Genomic DNA, 19073 nt, shown 5'->3' on the forward strand with positions numbered 1-19073 from the left:
CAGCCAATAATAACCGAGTCTCATGATCTTTCTGGCCATATTGAAACCATTGGTATGCGTTCCGCAAATTCTCTCATGGACCTCTTCAAGTATTTTTCTGGCTTCAACATCATCCACACATCTCAAAAGCATCTGATCATTTCCTCTTTTATACAGGATATCCCTATCAAGAACAAATCCCGCTGCCATTCTTCTAATTGTTCTTTTATCGTTCTCATTCTCTTGTTCGGGATACCTTTGATTCTTGATATATTCTAAGATATCATGGAACCAAGGCCGTCTGTCTACTTCTTTCTCAATGCTACAACAATGTGCGGGGACCTCAGATATGCTCATTTTGAGGGCATTATTTCGCTTCTACTTGCTTTGAACATTGAAGCCAAAGTGGCCACAGATCACCATTGGTTCTCTTCTCGTGGAAAGTAATGAAAAGTTATTTCTTTGAATTCCTTGATCAATCCAACCACTAAATCATCAGACTTAATCAATTTTGAGTCCTCACTTCCCACTCTCCACGGATTTGGTAAATCACTAGGGTGAGTCCCCGTACACCTCCAAGATCTTGATGTTTCGTTCGATAGCTGCACGAAGCCCCATGATACAGGCCTCATATTTTATGATATTATTGGTACAGAATAAGTTCAGTCTTGCGGTGAACGGATAATGATTCCCGTCTGGTGATACCAAGATTGCTCCTATTCCATGCCCTAAAGCATTTGACGCACCATCAAAGCACATCTTCCATGACTTCTCTTTTGATGACTCAGATTCTATTTCTGTGATGCACATTAAGTCTTCATCTGGGAAATCGAATCTTAAAGGCTCATATTCTTCTGTCGTTCGAGTTGCTAAGAAGTCAACTATTGCGCTCCATTTTATCGACTTCTGACTTACATAGGCAATATCATATTCCGAAAGGAGGATCTGCCATCGTGCTATTCTTCCTGATAGTACCGGCGATTCCATCATGTATTTTATTGGGTCCAGCTTTGAAATTAGCCATGTCATGTGATACAACATATATTGTCTGAGTCTCCGAGCTACCCAAACCAGAGCGCAACAATATTTCTCAATGGACGAATATTTTGCCTCATATTCAGAGAACTTTTTGCTGAGGTAGTAGATCGCTTTTTCTTTCTTTCCTGACTCTTCGTGTTGCCCTAGTACGCAACCCATTGAACTTTCGAACACAGTCAAATACAATATCAATGGTCTTCCAGGAGTTAGCGGTACTAGCACTGGAGGATTGGACAAATATTGTTTTATCTTATCAAAGGCCACCTGGCATTCCTCGTTTCATTCTCCCGGGTTATGTTTTCGAAGAAGCCGAAAGATTGGGTCGCATTGGTTGGTAAATTGAGCGATAAATCGGGCGATGTAGTTTAATCTCCCTAAAAATCCTCTAACTTCCTTTTGCGTGCGCGGAGGTGGTAATTCTTGGATGGCTTTTATTTTATCTAGATCAACTTCAATACCTCTTTCACTGACAATGGAGTCTAGCAACTTTCCTGAGGTAGCCCCAAATGTACATTTGGCTGGATTAAGCTTTAGCTGAAACTTTCTCAGCCTTTCGAACAACTTCTTGAGGTTCACTACATGCTCTTCTTCCCCTCGGGATTTAGCAATCATATCGTTGACATAGACCTCTATTTCTTTATGCATCATATCATGGAATAACGTCACCATAACCCTCTGATATGTTGCCCCTGCATTCTTTAACCCAAAAGGCATCACCTTGTAGCAGAATGTTCCCCACATCGTTATGAAGGTAGTTTTCTCCATATCTTCCGGGGCCATTTTGATCTGATTGTACCCCGAGAATCCATCCATGAAAGAAAACAATGAATGTTTTGCTGTGTTGTCCACTAACGTGTCAATATGTGGCAAGGGAAAATTATCTTTTGGGCTTGCTCGATTCAGGTCACGGTAATCCACGCACATTCGTACTTTGCCATCTTTCTTTGGTACCGGGACTATGTTAGCCACCCATTCGGATATTTGAGGCTTTAGGAAGCCAAGATCAAATTGCTTCTTGACTTCCTCTTTTATTTTCAACAACATTTCGTGTCTCATCTGTCTTAATTTTTCTTTGGATGGGCTTGCATTCGCTTTAATGGGAGCTTATGGACCAAGAAATCTTCATCTAGCCTGGCATGTCCTGGTATGACCATGCGAAAACATCTTTGTATTCATGAGTAAAATGATCAAACTATGTCGGTACTCTCTGAAATAGAAGTCCCAATCTTCACTTCTTGTTTCCTCTCTTGATTGCCCAAATTTATTGTTTCCCTGATTCTTCATGAGGCAAAATCTGTTTATTCTCTTGTTCCACCATTCTTAACAATTCAGAGACGAGACATAATCTTCAAAGATTTTCTTGACTTCAAATTCTCCTAAGCAAACAACCTTCTCAAAATCAATTTCAAGATTCGTAACGGGCTTATTCATGTCGTCAATATCTGAGCACCTGAAAGTTGAATGGAAAAGGAAGTTATAGAGGGGCATCCAAGTATTGGAATCAACAAAGAAATGTCATGTCATGGCAATGAGGCAAATGTGAGTATAGGCTATGAAATGAGAAAATGATTATGAAATTAGCGATAATGCAAAAAAAATCGTGACAAAATACATCTTTATTGATATTCATTTAAATGATAAAGAGCGAATGCAAACTCTTACAAAAGAATTCTATTATATCTAAGGACATAACAGAATGTTAACGTTTGAGCATTACTCTGAAGACTTATAAACTACAAGAAGATCCTCGACAGTCCAATTGTTCAACATGAAACCTGGGGGACAAGGGCGTATCTTTGAGACGTCTTTACTCGCGTCAGCTCCTTTATCAATGACATTTATACTGATATTCTGAAAACCCTTTTCAATTAACCATAGCGTGTTTCGTGGACCATCTTGTTCAGGGTACATCATTCCCGCAGATGTAAATGTTTTTGACAAAGGAGGGTACTCTATTGGTTCCCATTCTGGTTCTTGGCCCAAAGTTCTTGCAATCCTTCTTTCCTGATCTTTTTTCCACTGTCTTCTTCTTTGACGCATGTCAGGCTGGAACCCCAAACCGTATCGGGTCCTATGGTGCACTGGCTTTAAAGCCCTGACTATTCCTTGCAAATATCTCCCTAAACCTCTTCTCGCTCGAGCTCCCCTTCCTACGGTCAATTTGACACCCATTCTAGTATTTCTCGATAGTTTTGGCATCGGAATTCTGTTTCCCTCAACAACAAAAGTGGCATTGACGAATTCAAGGGATCGGAAGGAACATTCCAATGTGTCTTTGTTCACTTCCAAGTACGGTGCATCGGCAGAAACAGATGCGACAATGTCTTCTTCTCCCTCGATAGTGACCAAACAACCGTCCATGATAAATTTCACCTTTTGATGGAGGGATGATGGGACTGCTCCAGCAGAATGGATCCAGGGCCTTCCCAAAAGGCAGTTATAAGAGGGTGTAATGTTCATGACTTGGAACTCGACATCATAAATGTAAGGGCCCACTTCCAAAGGGATTTCAATCTTTCCCATGACTTCGCGCCTCATTCCGTCGAATGCCTTTACCGTGGAATAACAGGGCCTTAAGTAGGACAAATCCATCGGTATTCTAGAAAGCATGGCTAATGGCATAACATTTAACGCTGACCCATTATCGATGAGTATGTTCGGTATTATGTAACCCTTGCAGCGAGTCGTGATATGTAGTGCTTTCACCGAGCCCCTACCATTTGGCGGTATCTCATCATCACTAAAAGAGATGAAATTGTCCGTATTTAGATTATTTACCCACCTATCAAGCTTCTCAACGGATATGTTGTTGGTCACATAAGCTTGATTTAACACCTTCAATAAAGTATTCCGGTGTGGCTCTAAATCAGTAGAGATAAAACTGAGATTCGTGTTGGCTGCTTACTCAATTGTTCCACCACACTATACTCGCTATGCTTGATAAATTTCAAGAATTCCTTAGCTTGTTCCTCATTCACAGGCTTTTTGGTTTCTTGCACGGGTGGAATTTCTTGCTCGACTTCAACTTCGTGCATCACTGCTTTCCCTTTTTGCTTCCAATCGCTATTCTTTTTTACCGGTTCGACTTCTTTCGAATAACAACGCCCACTGCGGGTAAAATGACCTACTTCCCCAATGTCTTCAGTTGTGGCTTCGGGCCTTTCCCCTTCAGGTGCGATGATATTGACATTGTACTTCCACGGTACTGCTTTATTGTTCTTATAAGGGAAAGGAGATGGTACTTCGATTATCATTTTTGGCTTCACCGGCTCTTTCTTCGCGTCATAATAAATTATTAACGGTCGGTCGGCGCTATATAGGAAACCCGATGATTGATTGTCAGAAGTGCATATTTCTCCTCTATCGGCCTCCTCGCTTTTATAAAAGATCCCAATCTCCTTGTTATCCATCATACTTTGCAGTAATCCTCTGAACTCATCGCAGGACTGAATGTCGTGCCCTTCAACGCCATGGAACTCACAAAAACTGTGACATTTTGCATCTTTTCCTTCGAGTACTCCGTCAAGACGATAGAGCAACTCTTTTTCAACTAGTACCTCCCAGATTTTCTGCAGAGGTGTTCTTATTTTAGAAACCCATCTTCTACTTTGCCGTTCATTTTCCTCTCCTACTGCGCTCACATTCCCTTCGGTGTGGTTTGGGAATGGATTCTCGGTTGTACCGCCAGTACCATCAAATCGTAAAATGCCCGCATCAATGAGTCCTTGAACTCTCCTTTTGAAGGCAAGACAGTTCTCCGTAGAATGCCCCTGATTCCCAGCATGGTATGCACAACTAGCGTTTGGATCGTACCATTTTGGGTATGGAGGTTTAAGGGGTGCCATGTAACGGGGGGATATTAACTGTTTCTCCAAAATTTTTGGGTACAATTCCCCATATGACACAGGGATGGGAGTAAACTGTGGTCTCTCGGGATTAGGCTTTGCTGGTCTTGGTTCATTTCTGGGTTGGCTTTGAGCGGGTATCGTGTTTTGTGGGAATGAGGTGATGGGTCTTTGGTTGTTCGTGGCGTAAACGGGATAGGAAGGATGTGGTGCTTGGTAGTAAGGGTTTTGAGGGGGATAATAGAAATTTGGAGGTGGATAATTTCGAGGTCGGGGTTGCTTCGGATATGGATTAGAGGCATAACGGCTTCCCATTCCCACCATGTGGGTTTCTGGTTCTTTCTTCTTCATAGGTGCTGTCCTTTTTGAACCTTTTGAGCCTTCCATTCTACCGCTTTTGACGGCATTCTCTATGAGCTCACCAGATATTACAATATCCGCAAACTCTTTCGTGGCACTTCCCACTAATTTGTCATAAAACGACGCCTTTAAGGTATTGATAAAGAGAACGGTTATCTCCATTTTTGTTAGTGGAGGCTCCACTTGGGCCGAGACGTCTCTCCATCTCTGCGCATACTGTCTGAAAGTCTCTGATGGCTTTTTCTCCATCATTTGCAAGGTCATTTGTGCGGCACCATGTCGATACATGCTTGTACTGCTTTGAGAATCTGACGCCAAGTCCTTCCAGATCGAATCTTTTCTCTACTAAGTTGGTTGTACCACCAAGAGTCGACCTGTTAGACTATCTTGAAAGCAATGTATGAGTAGTTTATCCTCGTTCACATAACCGGTCATTTTTGACGAACATAATGAGATGTGCTTTTGGGCACCTTGTCCCATCATACTTCTCAAAATCAGGCACTTTGAACTTCGGAGGCAAAATTAGATCAGGTACCAAACTGAGTTCCTTGGCACCTAGTACGGAGAAGACTTCAGTGCCTTCTATTGCTTTGAGTCTTTCCTCTAGACTCCTATATTTTGCGTCATAGTTATCCAATTTCAACTTGGCTACCTCTGCTGGGTCATCCAGATCTGGAACTAGTGGATCAGCAGGGCTTGCCCCTGGGTTTGACACGAATATTCCTTGCCCCAGATTAGTGGGTGGAGCAGGTGGCATAGGTCGTTGTTCCAAGACTGTGGGTTCCCCTTGAGTATACCCTCTTTGTGTTGTATATGCGGGTGGTGGAGTGAATCCCGGGGGATAGAGTGGATCCTGATCGTGGTGAATTCTTGACTGAGGTTCCATAACATCGGGGTTCTGCACGGGTCTTTTTCCTTTGACCAAAGTTGTCATCATCTCCATCATTTTGGCCATCTGATCTCTTTGCTCGAGTGATTCCTCTCGAGATCTCACCATTAGGTCTCTCGTTTCTTGTTACGATTTGGCCAGTTGCTCTTGTAATTCCTTTTGAGCCCTTTCCATCCTTTCAATTCTCTCATTGAATTCAGCCTCCATTACTCTAGCTTGTCGGCGCGTTTTATACAAACGACGTGGTTCCAGTCTTGTGGTATTACAACTGCGAATTATATATTTTATCTTCAGCGACCGAGTATGGGATATGCAATGTATGAATGAATGCATGAATAAATGCATGAATGTCAAATGAATGTCAGTCATGAATGAATATGCAAAAATTTGGTGTTAATTTCAAGATAGCCCCTATTTAGGCATTTCCTTAATCAAAGGAGTATTACACAATGTTTCGATCACTCGTATAATTGACTCCTCCATTAGAAACCCGTTTTTGGCAACCAATCTCTAATCAACACCTTCCTAACAAGATGCCTTTGATGCATGATGAAAAATAAAAATACAGACAAACGACCTTGGTTAGCGCAACACATATAAACAGAGAAAAACTGTGGAAAAATCTAACAAATTAAGCTACTTGGTCCAGTGGACTCGACTCCCTTGCTTAAAAAGCACAAATGTAAAAGAAATAGAAGGTAAGATGTGCTTTTCCCGTGTACTTATTTCGGTGACTACTAAACGAGCGGAGGTCGGCATGACTCTAGTTGGGTGGCTCGTATGGTTCACTATATGCGGTTTTGGTTCTAGACAGGTACTCGAATTGCTCGTACTATCATCTGCTAAGATTAGCACGAAGCCTCGGTCATAACCCATCACAGGCTCACGAGTTCAATTCGAGGGATTACATTTACTTATGCCTATGCGGAGGGACAAGTTAACTCACGAAAGCATAAGTCATATGTAACCCGAAAGTATTCACTAGCTCGTATGGAGGGACGAGTTAACTCACGAAGGCATAGCGTTTACTTTCACTTAAATGGATAGAGCCCGGGTAGAGAGCTTATGTTATGCAAAATGCAAGTGCACGGTGTGTGGGAGAAACTTGCAATCCTTCCATTAATTTTAAAACTACAAAACTAAAACGAAAGATAAAACAAATTAGGAGATACGTATGTATGATTTTTTCGAAAACAAAACTTAAGGATCATGATTAAATATTAATTTGAACACGGAAATTTGAAAATTTTGACAACACGCGTTTAATTCAACTCGACTCTTAAAAATGGAGGTCCCCAGTGGAGTCGCCAGCTGTAGCGACGTAAAAATTTTAGCTTAGCTTGGTCGCTAATTGTGGCGATTTATTGAAAAAAAGTTTGAAATTTGACGTTTGATTTTTGAAATAAATAGGGAGTCGCCACCGATCCTTTTTCCTAGGTGTGATCGGACACCTATTAGATCTTTTATTAAAACAAATAAAAGGCCGAGTTTAGGTCTACGTTAAAATTCAGAGAAAATTTAGGGTTCGGGAGTCAGTTACGCACGAGGAAGGTATTAGCACCCTCGCGACGCCCAAAATTGGTATCTTATTAAACACATCTTGTCTTGATTTTCAAAAATACGAATTCAATTTGACATTTAAGTGTGATCCGATTGAAGGAAATGAGAAGTTGCAAGTTTTTTTGTTTTTTAGAAGGACGTCCCGTTTTTAACACGAGCCGATTAATTTCACCCAACATAGCGATGAAATCGATGACTTAATGTTAAAATTGGTACATTGCCTTATTCTTAAAATTAAAATGTAAAAAGTTTTTAAAATGATAGTAAAAAAAAATCCAAGAATATTATTGTCAAAAAATGCGAACAATGATGGGAATAATAAAATATATAAAATATAAAATATTAAAATATCAAAATATTAGAATAATAATAATTAATATTGACAAATAAAAATAAAATAGAAATAAAAAGATGTACATAATATATATATTAGAAATAATAATGATGTAAAAAAATACTATTAATAATACTACATCAATATGTACATATATAAAAAATAAATACATGATAATATTAAAAATATGTACATAATATAGTGTTAAAATACATACATAATATAGTTAAGATATATACATAAGATAACATGTAGAAAAATATATATATAAATAATATAATATTAAAGATATATAAATAAAATAGTATAAAATATATATATATATACGTAATATAAAATTTAAAATATACCTAATATATTAAAAGAATATATATAATATAATATTAAGAAATATAATAATAACAAAAAAAAGAGGAGAGGGTGAGTGATTTTTACCACAAGGTCGGCCATCGTCCGATCTCCGGATCATCACGGCATACCATCACAGACACTGCAAATGGACCTCAAAAAACTTTTCGGTAAAAATGGGTAAGCTTCCTCCTTTTATTTTTACTTTCGTATAAAAGAAACAAAATAAGATTGAAAGGAAAACAATAAGTAAACAAAGAACTTAAAATGAGAATAGACAAAGAAACCTCTTTTGCTTTGATCTTTGATTAGTCTCCAAAAAAACTAGCTTCTCCAAAAACTAGCCTTCACAATAACTCTTCTCCTTGATTACTTTAAAAAGAAACCTCTCCAAAAATCCTTTACAATAACTTTCTCTCCCAAAAACTCTCCAAAAAAATCCCACCCCCCCATATACAAAATATGAGGAGGCTTATATAGCCATTTACAAAATATTTTTTTATTGTTTATGTCTTCATTTGTAGGTACAAGTGGTGGTGGAGAAGGTGTAGCTAGTGGAGTTGGTGGTGAAAAAAGAGTGGCTAGTGGAGTTGGTGGTGGAAAAGGTGTGGCTAGTGGAGTTGGTGGTGGAAAAGGTGTGGCTAGTGGAGTTGGTGGTGGAAAAGGAGTGGCTAGTGGAGAAAAGTTTAAGTTGTGGGCTAGGTTTTTTTATTTTGATTTGGGCTTAGGGTTTGGGCCATTGGGGTTTTGATGTAAATTAGGCTTTGGGTAGTTAAGATTTTGGGTTTTAGGTTTAATTTTGGTGGGTTAGGTAATGCTAAATTGGGTTTTGATGTAAATGGGCTAAAATTGGCCTACAACAGGTGTAATGGTAAGATACACTCTACTATTAAAGAGAAAAATCAAATTTAAATCTTAAAAATAGCGTTGTTAAAAGAAACAATCACAAAAACGTAAAATAATTAATTTTCACAAACTATAAAATACTTAATTCCAATAAAATAAAATTAGGGTTGTAATTGTTTGTGGAAAGAAAGTTTTGTAGTTGGTAAGGGGGGCTATATGAAAGAGAGTGCTTAGGATTTCATGTTGTAGATTGGATTTTTGCTAAGAAAGGATCAGTGAGAGTCAGATTTTTTAAGTAGGCAAAAGTGAAGGCAACATAGCTTGTGAGCCTCCGGTGTCTGTTTCCGCATCGATTTCAATGAACCGATAGAATCACTCCGAGGATCTATTTGTCTTTTGGGTTTTGGCTTTCATCCATTGCCTTACAAAGCTTTTTCTTTGAAACCCTACGTTGGAATATGATTCCCTCCCGAGGGATCTTCTCTTAGGTTTTGTCTCCTTAGCGGTGGAATCGATAAAATAGGGTAAATTAGATTAGTAGTTACTCAATTATTAAAAAATTTCATTTTTGGTCATTTAATTATTAATTTCTTTTTTGATCATTCAACTATGAAAAGTTACAATAATCACCTAACTATTCAAATTTTTTTGTTTTTGGTCACTAGGCATTAAATGACTGGTAGAAAGTTGATGTGATAGCTTTTTCAATTGACGTAATAGCAACTTTAACCCTCAATAGTTATATATTGTGCCAATTTAGTCTTGATTTTGAAAAATTGAACCCTTAACATTTACACATTCTATAATTTGATTCAAAAAATATATATTAAGCTTTGATTTGCTTCATCACAATCAGCTCAAGCTAACAAAAATTGAATTAATTATCATCGAGAGACATCGAGTTTTTAGTCATTTGAAGTATAAGAAAAATAATGTATTTGAGGATTGTCTAGTTTAACACTAAACATAATTTAAAAAAGATATATTTATTTCTAAATTACACATTGTATATAAATTATATTTAATGAAAAAAAGGATAAAATTAGGTAATATATAAACATTGAGGGTTAAATTTATTATTATGTCAATTTTAAAAGTTATCACATCATCATTCCATTAGTCATTTAACAGCAAGTGACTAAAAAAGAAAAAAATTAAATAGTTAATTGATTATTTTGTAACTTTTTATAGTTTAGTAACCAAAAAAGAAACTTATTGATAGTTAGGTGTCTACTGGTATATTTTACTCATTAAAATATAATTGTAATTTGACCAATTAAGTTTTAGCTTGATTGACATCAACATGGTTGACAATGCACGAGGTTTAGGTTGGAGAATGCTCAAATGTATTTCATCCTTCTATTTAAGGGTTGAGAATATATTATAGGTAGATCCTATAGGCATTATATTAAAAAAATAATTATAATTTTGGATTGAATTTAAGTAGAATAATAAAAATTTTGTAATAGCTAATATTAGTCTTGAGTTCAATCTCGATTATCACATGATGTGTTTTAAAATATATATAATCTTTAAAAATCAAAATAACATATAAAAATTATTAAAATATAGAGATTTATAAAAATTTTAAAATATTACTAAATTTGCAAATCTAAAATGAATTTGGATAAATGTTTAAATTCATTTAAATTTGGACACACATTTGTCAAGATTTATTCTAAATATTATTTTTAATAATTTATATATTTTTAATTTTAAAAATAATAATTTCAAAATAAATTCTTAATTTTTATTTTTAATTTTGATTGGTTCAAGAGGCTCATTTTGAACATATATTTTCAATAATGTTTTATGTTTTTTCCTAATTTAAAAATAATGTAAAAAATCTTAATGCTTATTTTTTTGTAATTTTACATATTTCTATAATTTTTATATATTATATAATTTTATAAACTATTTTTAAAATTATTTTTACAAATTCTATAATTTTTTTAAAAATTATGGTTGATGATGTGTCACGTTCTTCAAATGATTTGTCGGGTGTTAAAAAAAAGTAAAAGTACTTACATAGTCCCTCTATGATAGGTACAGGATCAAATTAGTTATTTTATTATTGAATTAAACGATTTAATTTTTATATTAATAAAAAGAATTAAATAAGATCAAATACAAAAGTTAACATAACATTCAAGGCCCTAACTAGATTGAATCTGTATTTTAATTTTTAATATATTGTATTATGTTATTTTATACATTATGTAATTTATAACATTAAAATTAAATTTATAGTAATATATAATACTATAATATAAATATTAAATTAATTGTATATAAAATTTAAATAATGAAAAATATGTTGAAAAATATAAAATTATTAAAATTAAAATTAAAATTAATATAAATATTTTAAACAACCATAAAATATTGTTTCTTCTCGCTTGTTCTTCTTTCTCCTTTTTTTTTTTTTTTTTGGTGAGTTTGACTGTAACGATCTGTTTGATTCTCTCGTCTGCATTAGAGAGTCGCTAAACTTTTGCAAAGGTAATCTTTTTTCACCCAATTCTTTCTCCGTATATCCATTTCTTTAATTTAGGGTTTTCAATTTATTTCTGTTCTTTTCCTCTTAATTTCACTAATTTGAATATCTTGGAAAGCTTCAAATTGGGTTAACACTTTCTATCTAAATCGATTTCCGACAATCCCAGCGATTGGGTTCGAATATATCTCCAAAACCCAGAACCCTAAACCCAAAAATAACTATACTTCAAGCAACTATTTAGTACAGTATCAATTACTTCAACCTAAATTTTTTTGCAATTGCATTTGAGGTATTGGTTTCAATCTAACCGGTTAATTCCGTTTGTATTTCTGTGCATGCCATACTTGAATGTGTTTTCCTAGGCAAGAACTAGAAATTTATTGATTTTCATTTTTCTTGCTTGTATGGTTGAAATTCATTGCTTTGATTTCTTTCACATTTGTAATTCATTTGGTGGATTTGGCTTCTTTAAATTAGTCCATTTTCTGGGGTCATTTTTTTCCTGTAAATTGTTCTTAAATTGAATCTCTTAATGCCAAATGTTAGTATGCACATTGTTTGGATTTTATTCATATTTTCTTTGTGTTCTGGAGTTTAGATTCCAAATTAGATGTCTCCTAGGACCTCGGCGTTCCATTCCTTTGCATGATTTGTTGGATAGAATTTGATCGAAATCATCCTAAAAGTAGGTATTGGAATGAAGCAATCAAAGGATCCATTCGAAGTAGCATTGGAGGAGCAAGAGGAATCGCCACCTGATTCCCCAGTTGGTGAGGATGAGCTGAACAACCAAACTCCAAATGAACCCCAGAACCAAACCGATGGTGGACACAATTTACTTGTAGATGATGATGATTACGATAATATTGGTCCCAACATAAAAAATCCCTCTCATCCGTCGTCAAGTTCAACTCCTAAGTTGCACTCTACAAGTGTTAATGCTAATGTTGCTACTAGAGCTACCACCAAGAACAAAGAATATGAAGATGAGGAAGAGGAGGAAAATGTGGAAGTTGAGCTTAGCAAGTTCCCTTCTAGTGCTGACCCTGCTAAAATGGCCAAGATGCAGTGAGTTTCTTTTTTTTTACCCTCTTTTTCCTTATTTTTTGTTCTAATTTTCAGCTAATTATGTATTAGGTGAAATGCCATGTTTTTAGTGTTTTAAAGGATCAAGTATAAATATTTCAAGGTTAAATTCTGCTATTAGTCCCTGTACTTTGCGGAAGTTGTGTATTTAGTCCCTGTACTTTAATTTGACTAAATTTAGTTTCTGTGCTTTTCGAATTGGTTAAATTTAGTTCTTGTACTTTTCAAATTTTGAAATTTTTGTCCTAGCCCTTACAGTGGCAGTTAAATCTATCTGGTAAACTTCAATTACTAGTATTGTACCATGCGTATAATTATAGATTTAGCCAATATTCTTCAATTGGATCATTCTAAGTCTTTATACTTATCAAATTTTGAAATTTCAATCATAATGCAAAAGACCATCATTAATCCATTAGCTGCATTTTTAGAGAGTAATATGTGAAAAACATGGCATTACACATATGATAATGTTTCCCGCATCAGATTTGGAAAATAGCAGAACTTAACTGAATGAATTTATTAGTTATCATTTGGTGAGTATTGAAATTTTTAAAGTACAGGGATTAAATCCACAACTTTCAAAAAGTATAGGGACTACTGGCAGAATTTAACCATATTTCAAAATATTATCCCTTGCTCTATACTTCTATTGCTCTATACTTCTTTGCAGAGCCATTTTATCGCAATTCACTGAGAATCAGATGAGTAGATATGAATCATTTAGGAGATCTGCGCTTCAAAGGTCTAACATGAGAAGGGTGAGCTTCTTGGAAAGCTTTTTTGGGTAGTCTTTCTCTAGAAATATGTTATGCGCCTTGGCGTAGGATCTAGTCACAAGTCTAGACGAGAAAGAATTCTTGCTTCGACCTATGGTTACTCAAAAGGCAGATTCGTCCTTGACTGAACCCCCTCTCAAAATAACGTTTCTTTTGATAGAATAATTGCTTACCTCTTTATTTCATATTGGCAGCCTTTTATAGACTGTTAATAACAAATGAAAGAGTCCTAATTGACATAAAATAGAATTCTTAACTTAGAGTTTATGAAGGAAATAAAACCTAATATAATAGATAAGTAAAACTAAAACTTTTAGTAAAACCTGATACATAATAAATAAATAAAACTAAAAACTCCTATTGCAATTAAAGTGTCCGTATCATTACTCCCCTTCTCAGAATTGAGTTTGTCCTCAAGCTCAAATTCAAAATAAACTTCAAAACTTATCCAAAATCATCTATCTCATCATCATCTTGCTTGCCTTCAACATCTGGTACTTCTATCTAAAATAACCTTTTACATTTGTGTCCCATGGAATAACACTCGTCACAATTATAACACAGCCCTTTAGCCATTCTTTCCGCCATTTCTATCCATGTCAATCTCTTAATAAATGGTGCAGAAGAACCTATTTTGCCGTTGTTCCCTGCTGGTTCTATTGTTTGTCCCCCTCCCTTTGCAATGTTCTGAGTTGTTGGAATGATTGAATTGCTGTCAGTGTTTTGGGAAGTTGACCAATTTAGATTGGTTTGAGATAACATCTTGGAAGAGACTTTTTGTTTATGTTCCAAAGCTCGAGCCATATTCATTGCAACTCGAAGGTTTCCCGGTTGTTGCATCTCAATATCAATTCTAAGTTCCTCTACCAATCCAGCAGTAAAACGGTTTATTTGTTGTCGAGGTTTAAGATCAGTAGTCCTAGCGAGTAGTGATTGAAATTGGCGTTGATATTCTTCTACCGTCCCAGTTTGTCTCAAGTTTGCAAGTTCCCCCAAGGGGTTATTACTCATAGGTGGCCCAAACCTGATATGACAACACTCTCTGAAGCGTTCCCAATCCAGATTTGCCTCCTCTTCTTCGATTTGATCAAACCATAATTGTGCCTCTCCTAAAAGATGGAATGAAGCTAGGCCGACTTTGTCTTCTTCGTTGGTCCGTTGATTGCCAAAAAAATTTTCACATTTTTTTAACCATCCTAAAAGATCTTCAACCCCATCATAAGTGGGAAATTCCATCTTAGAGTATCGTGGCACCATGGCCCCACCGTGTTGCGAATCTGAATTTCTTTTCTTGTCTCCATTGCTGCCTTGTTCTTCATTATTTTTTTCTGAATCCCCTTTCGTTGTCTTTTGAACCGAAAGAGATAACATCGCCACCTGTTCCTCTAATGCTTGTTGCCTTGTAGCCATTTGTTCCATGAATGCCTCCAGCTTTGCTGTCAAAGTTTTTTCGTCACCCATGACAGCTGGCTCCGATACCAAGTTGTTATGCGCCTTGGCATAGGATCTAGTCACAGGTCTAGAAGAGAAAGAATTCTTGCTTCGACCTATGGTTACTCAAAAGGCAGATTTGTCCTTGACTGAACCCCCTCTCAAAATAACGTTTCTTTTGATAGAATAATTGCTTACCTCTTTATTTCATATTGGCAGCCTTTTATAGACTGTTAATAACAAATGAAAGAGTCCTAATTGACATAAAATAGAATTCCTAACTTAGAGTTTATGAAGGAAATAAAAACCTAATATAATAGATAAGTAAAACTAAAACTCTTAGTAAAACCTGATATATAATAAATAAATAAAACTAAAAACTCCTATTGCAATTAAAGTGTCCATATCAAAATATTATTATATATGGTGGATTATAATTATTTGTTGCCTCTTTGACTTGTTCTAATTTCATCTGCACGGGTGTGATAATTAACTGAAAAATTTGTGTATTAGTGATGATATACATGAGATTCCTTGGTGCATATGTACTGTCAGTACAGCTCCAAACCATTTATGCATTAAGTATTGCAAAACATGATTTGGTAATACATCGAATTTAAGTTTGTTCTGGGTATATGCAGTTGTTGGTAAGCATAACTGGCAGCCAGAAAATTTCTTTACCAATGACCATTGTCGTGTGTGGTATAGCGAAAATGTTTGTCGGTGAACTTGTTGAGAAAGGTACATGCACTTTCCTCTTATAGCAGTAGAGTTGAGATTTCATTTCCAGAAAGCAAATCAGTTTGATTGAAAGAGAGAACAAAAAGGGTGAAACTGGTAAAAGTACCATGGAAACCCTTGTACTAAGAGTCAAATTGCATTGTGCCCCCTCTACTAAAAACTGGGCAAATTAGTCCTTGTACATTAGATCAAAAAGCAAATTTCTCCAGTTAAAAAATGGTGCTTGTAAGAATGAGATACGCATGACATGCCACATGTAACTGTTTGGTTATTCTGTCAGCCATGTCAGTTTTTAACAGTAGAAATGGATGAAATTTTTCATAGAAAGGGTCGGTTTGCTCTTTAATTTAATGTACAAGGACTAAGTTGCTCATTTTTTGAGTAAAGTGGGTGAAATGCAACCTAACTCCTAGTACAAGGGCTTCCATGGTGGAATGCTTGTAAATGCACCAAATATTATGATCAAAATATATGGCTTGGTGCTAAGAAGTTCATTTATCAAGACTTTAAACTATTGAGTCTATTTTTCCATTATTTTGGTGGTTTGCAGCTAGAATAGTCATGACAGAGAGAAAAGAATCCGGACCAATTAGGCCTTGCCACATTAGAGAAGCTTATAGAAGATTGAAGCTTGAAGGCAAAGTGCCTAAGAGATCAGTGCAAAGGCTGTTTCGCTAAGCAGATCAAGAAACAAGCTTGGTCATCGATTATCAGGTCTTTTTACACGGTTTGCACATTTGACTACACTTGTTAAACTAATTTCTTTTGAACCTTATTTTACCTTTCATCCTATATTCATTTCAATATAGAGGTAGGTAGATCCCTGTAGGCCATAAATCAATGTATATTTTGTGTCTGCGTAAGGCTTGGGATGTTTTGTTCAACTACAAAATCTGAAGTACCACAATCACTTTGCGAAATGTGACTGATCTGCCGGCTGACTTCATTTGCGAGCTTCAACGAGTGAAATTTATGGAAATTACAGTTCCTTATGATTTCAATTCAATTCATTTGTATGATATTGTGTTGAGGGGAGGTATACCATTAACTTGGACCTGTCATTCTATCGCACTGGGGGTCAGATGTTAACATGCTTTTATTAATATTTGTGAGATGATGGTCAATAATGGCAGAAGAAAGATGATTGTTCTTTAGTAGAACAACCTGAACAACCTGAAATGTGATTGTTATATATGAATGCATCTGGTCTTAGTATAGGGATTAGCATGAAATTTCATAGCTCCATAATCTTGGCTGGTATTTTGTACCTTGTGCATTTGGTCTTAAGATATATAAATGTGTATTAAATCCCCAATTTATTTATTTTCCTTTTACAGATTTGGTCCACTGTTGATGAGTTCTTCCTTAGAAGGACAGTATATTTTTTTTTTACTGAGACATTCAGCCCTCTATCAAAAAAATCATGTACTTGTTAATATATACTCAAAAAGGTTTTTACTATAAGGTTGGGAGCAATTTACTGTTAGAAAATTAGAAAGTGATTAAAAATAATAATTAATAACAGCATTAATTATTTTTGTTAATAAATTATTTTTAAATTAAATGGGTCAATTTAATCTTTATATTATTAAAAAATAGCAAATATGATGGTAATTATTTACATTTGTAAAAGTTGAAGAATTGAAGATAAATATAGTTGTGAAAAATATTTTTCCATTGGTTGAATTTGAAGAAATAAAAATAGGAAAAAATTCAAAACATTATAATTTCTAAATTTATAAAATTCAAAAAAATATTTTCGTTTTATTTTGGAATTTTTACAAAAATTATCTGAAGAACTTTTTCTCTCTTTCTTTTAATGTTTGAGTTTTTTTTCAAAATTTTGAAAATAATTATTAGTTTTTAATTTAAAATATTTTATAATTTTTATGAATATTTTTCGATTTCTTTTACTTTTAAATAATTTCAACAATTTATTTAAATATGGTGATATTTTTCATAATTGCATTTAAAATTTTTTAAGTTAATATTGCTTCAATTATTCTTATTTGTTCAATTTCAAATGTTGTACATACTAGATTGACTCATTGTCCTATAAATTCTAAAAATTCCTAAATATTAAAAATAATTAGGAAAAATATAAAAAGGAAATTTTAATAAATACATACATTCATTTTGTAAATTATAAAATTAAATTAAATTAAATATTTAAATTAATTTAAATCCAATCAACTGATTTTATGCCGAGTCAATCTTCTTTTGTTTCTTTTAGCATTAGTTGAATTTATTAGACTATTAATTTTCGATTCAATCGATTCCACCGTCCAATTTAATCCTAACAATCATCATCTTGCTCTCTGTTTTTTTTCTTTTTTTCTTTTGTATGCAAAATTTTCTAGTGTCAGAAACGTGAAAAATATGTTAGAAACATAGAAACTGGCATACAGCTGATTTCCTCTGTTTTAAAGAATTAATATTAACCACACCTTTTAACTAAAGGGAAAAAGAAATGCTTACACCTATTTAACACTTTCTTTTTTTTGTTCGTGACATCAAAAAAAATTTATCTATTTTGTCTTATCATGAAGTTGAGAGTCTTAGTCAGGGTTTTTTACTAAAAAAATATACAAAAATAAAAAATTCGAAAATAATAGAAAAAAAAAAGTATCTGAAAATGGTATAGTCAGGGTGGTCACGCCACTCGACAAAGCGGCACCACTACGACAAACAAGACCAAAACAGTAAAAAAAAACCGTAAAAAAAAAAAGCTGAAAAACGGAAAAAAAAAATAAAATATTGGACATGTGGGTGCCAGAGGCGGCACCAGTGTTGCCTCTGGCAGAGCGGCACCAGTGTTGCCTCTGACAGAGGCGGCACCAGTTGTGTGGGTCCCACAGCAAAGACCTAAGCACTATAAAACCAAGCGAACCAAGAACCCGGGAGCAAGATTCAAAGACAAGGAGAAGAAAATAAAAGGAAAGAAAGGAGAAGAGAAGGAAGAAAAGGAGAAGAAAAAAAGAAGGTATAATTTTTTTAAATAATGAATTTTATATTGTTAATGTGCTTTTTTGTTATTATTATTGTTGATTTTATTATTTTTGTTGTCGATTATGAATATTGTTATTATTGTTAGTAAAAACCATAATTATTGTTAGTTATTATTATTGTTAAAAAACCTAAAAAGCCTATTTATGTTATGTAAAGAATATATTATTTTCTTATATGTGTTTTAGGTAGATTTTTACCCATATTATATAAAAATAAAAAAATAGCGAAATAAGTTGTTTGAAAGATTAAGTACCATTTTTGGCACTTTTGGCACTTAATCTTTCAAACAACCTATTTTAGTATTTTATTTTATTTTTATATTATTAGG

General features: G+C 34.6%; 1 protein-coding gene across 3 annotated transcripts; it reads left to right on the forward strand.

The window, feature by feature from the left end:
- Positions 1 to 11572: 11572 nt before the first annotated feature.
- Positions 11573 to 17275, forward strand: LOC108449974 (transcription initiation factor TFIID subunit 11-like). 3 transcript variants are annotated; one of them, XM_053024782.1, is made up of 6 exons: positions 11607 to 11701; positions 12389 to 12767; positions 13459 to 13546; positions 15637 to 15736; positions 16287 to 16450; positions 16546 to 17051. In XM_053024782.1, the coding sequence occupies exons 2-5, from the start codon at positions 12397 to 12399 to the stop codon at positions 16412 to 16414; spliced, it is 687 nt and encodes a 228-aa protein (XP_052880742.1). In that variant the 5' UTR covers positions 11607 to 11701; positions 12389 to 12396; the 3' UTR covers positions 16415 to 16450; positions 16546 to 17051. The 3 variants fall into 3 exon arrangements, with proteins under 3 accessions (XP_052880741.1, XP_052880742.1, XP_017602866.1); XM_017747377.2 differs by lacking the exon at positions 16546 to 17051 and adding an exon at positions 17074 to 17275 and having other exon boundaries at positions 11622 to 11701; XM_053024781.1 differs by having other exon boundaries at positions 11573 to 11701; positions 12298 to 12767; positions 16287 to 17051.
- The last annotated feature ends 1798 nt before the right edge of the window (positions 17276 to 19073 follow it).

The sequence above is a fragment of the Gossypium arboreum genome, chromosome 13, assembly GCF_025698485.1.
Source record: "Gossypium arboreum isolate Shixiya-1 chromosome 13, ASM2569848v2, whole genome shotgun sequence".
NCBI classification, from domain to species: Eukaryota; Viridiplantae; Streptophyta; class Magnoliopsida; order Malvales; family Malvaceae; genus Gossypium; species Gossypium arboreum.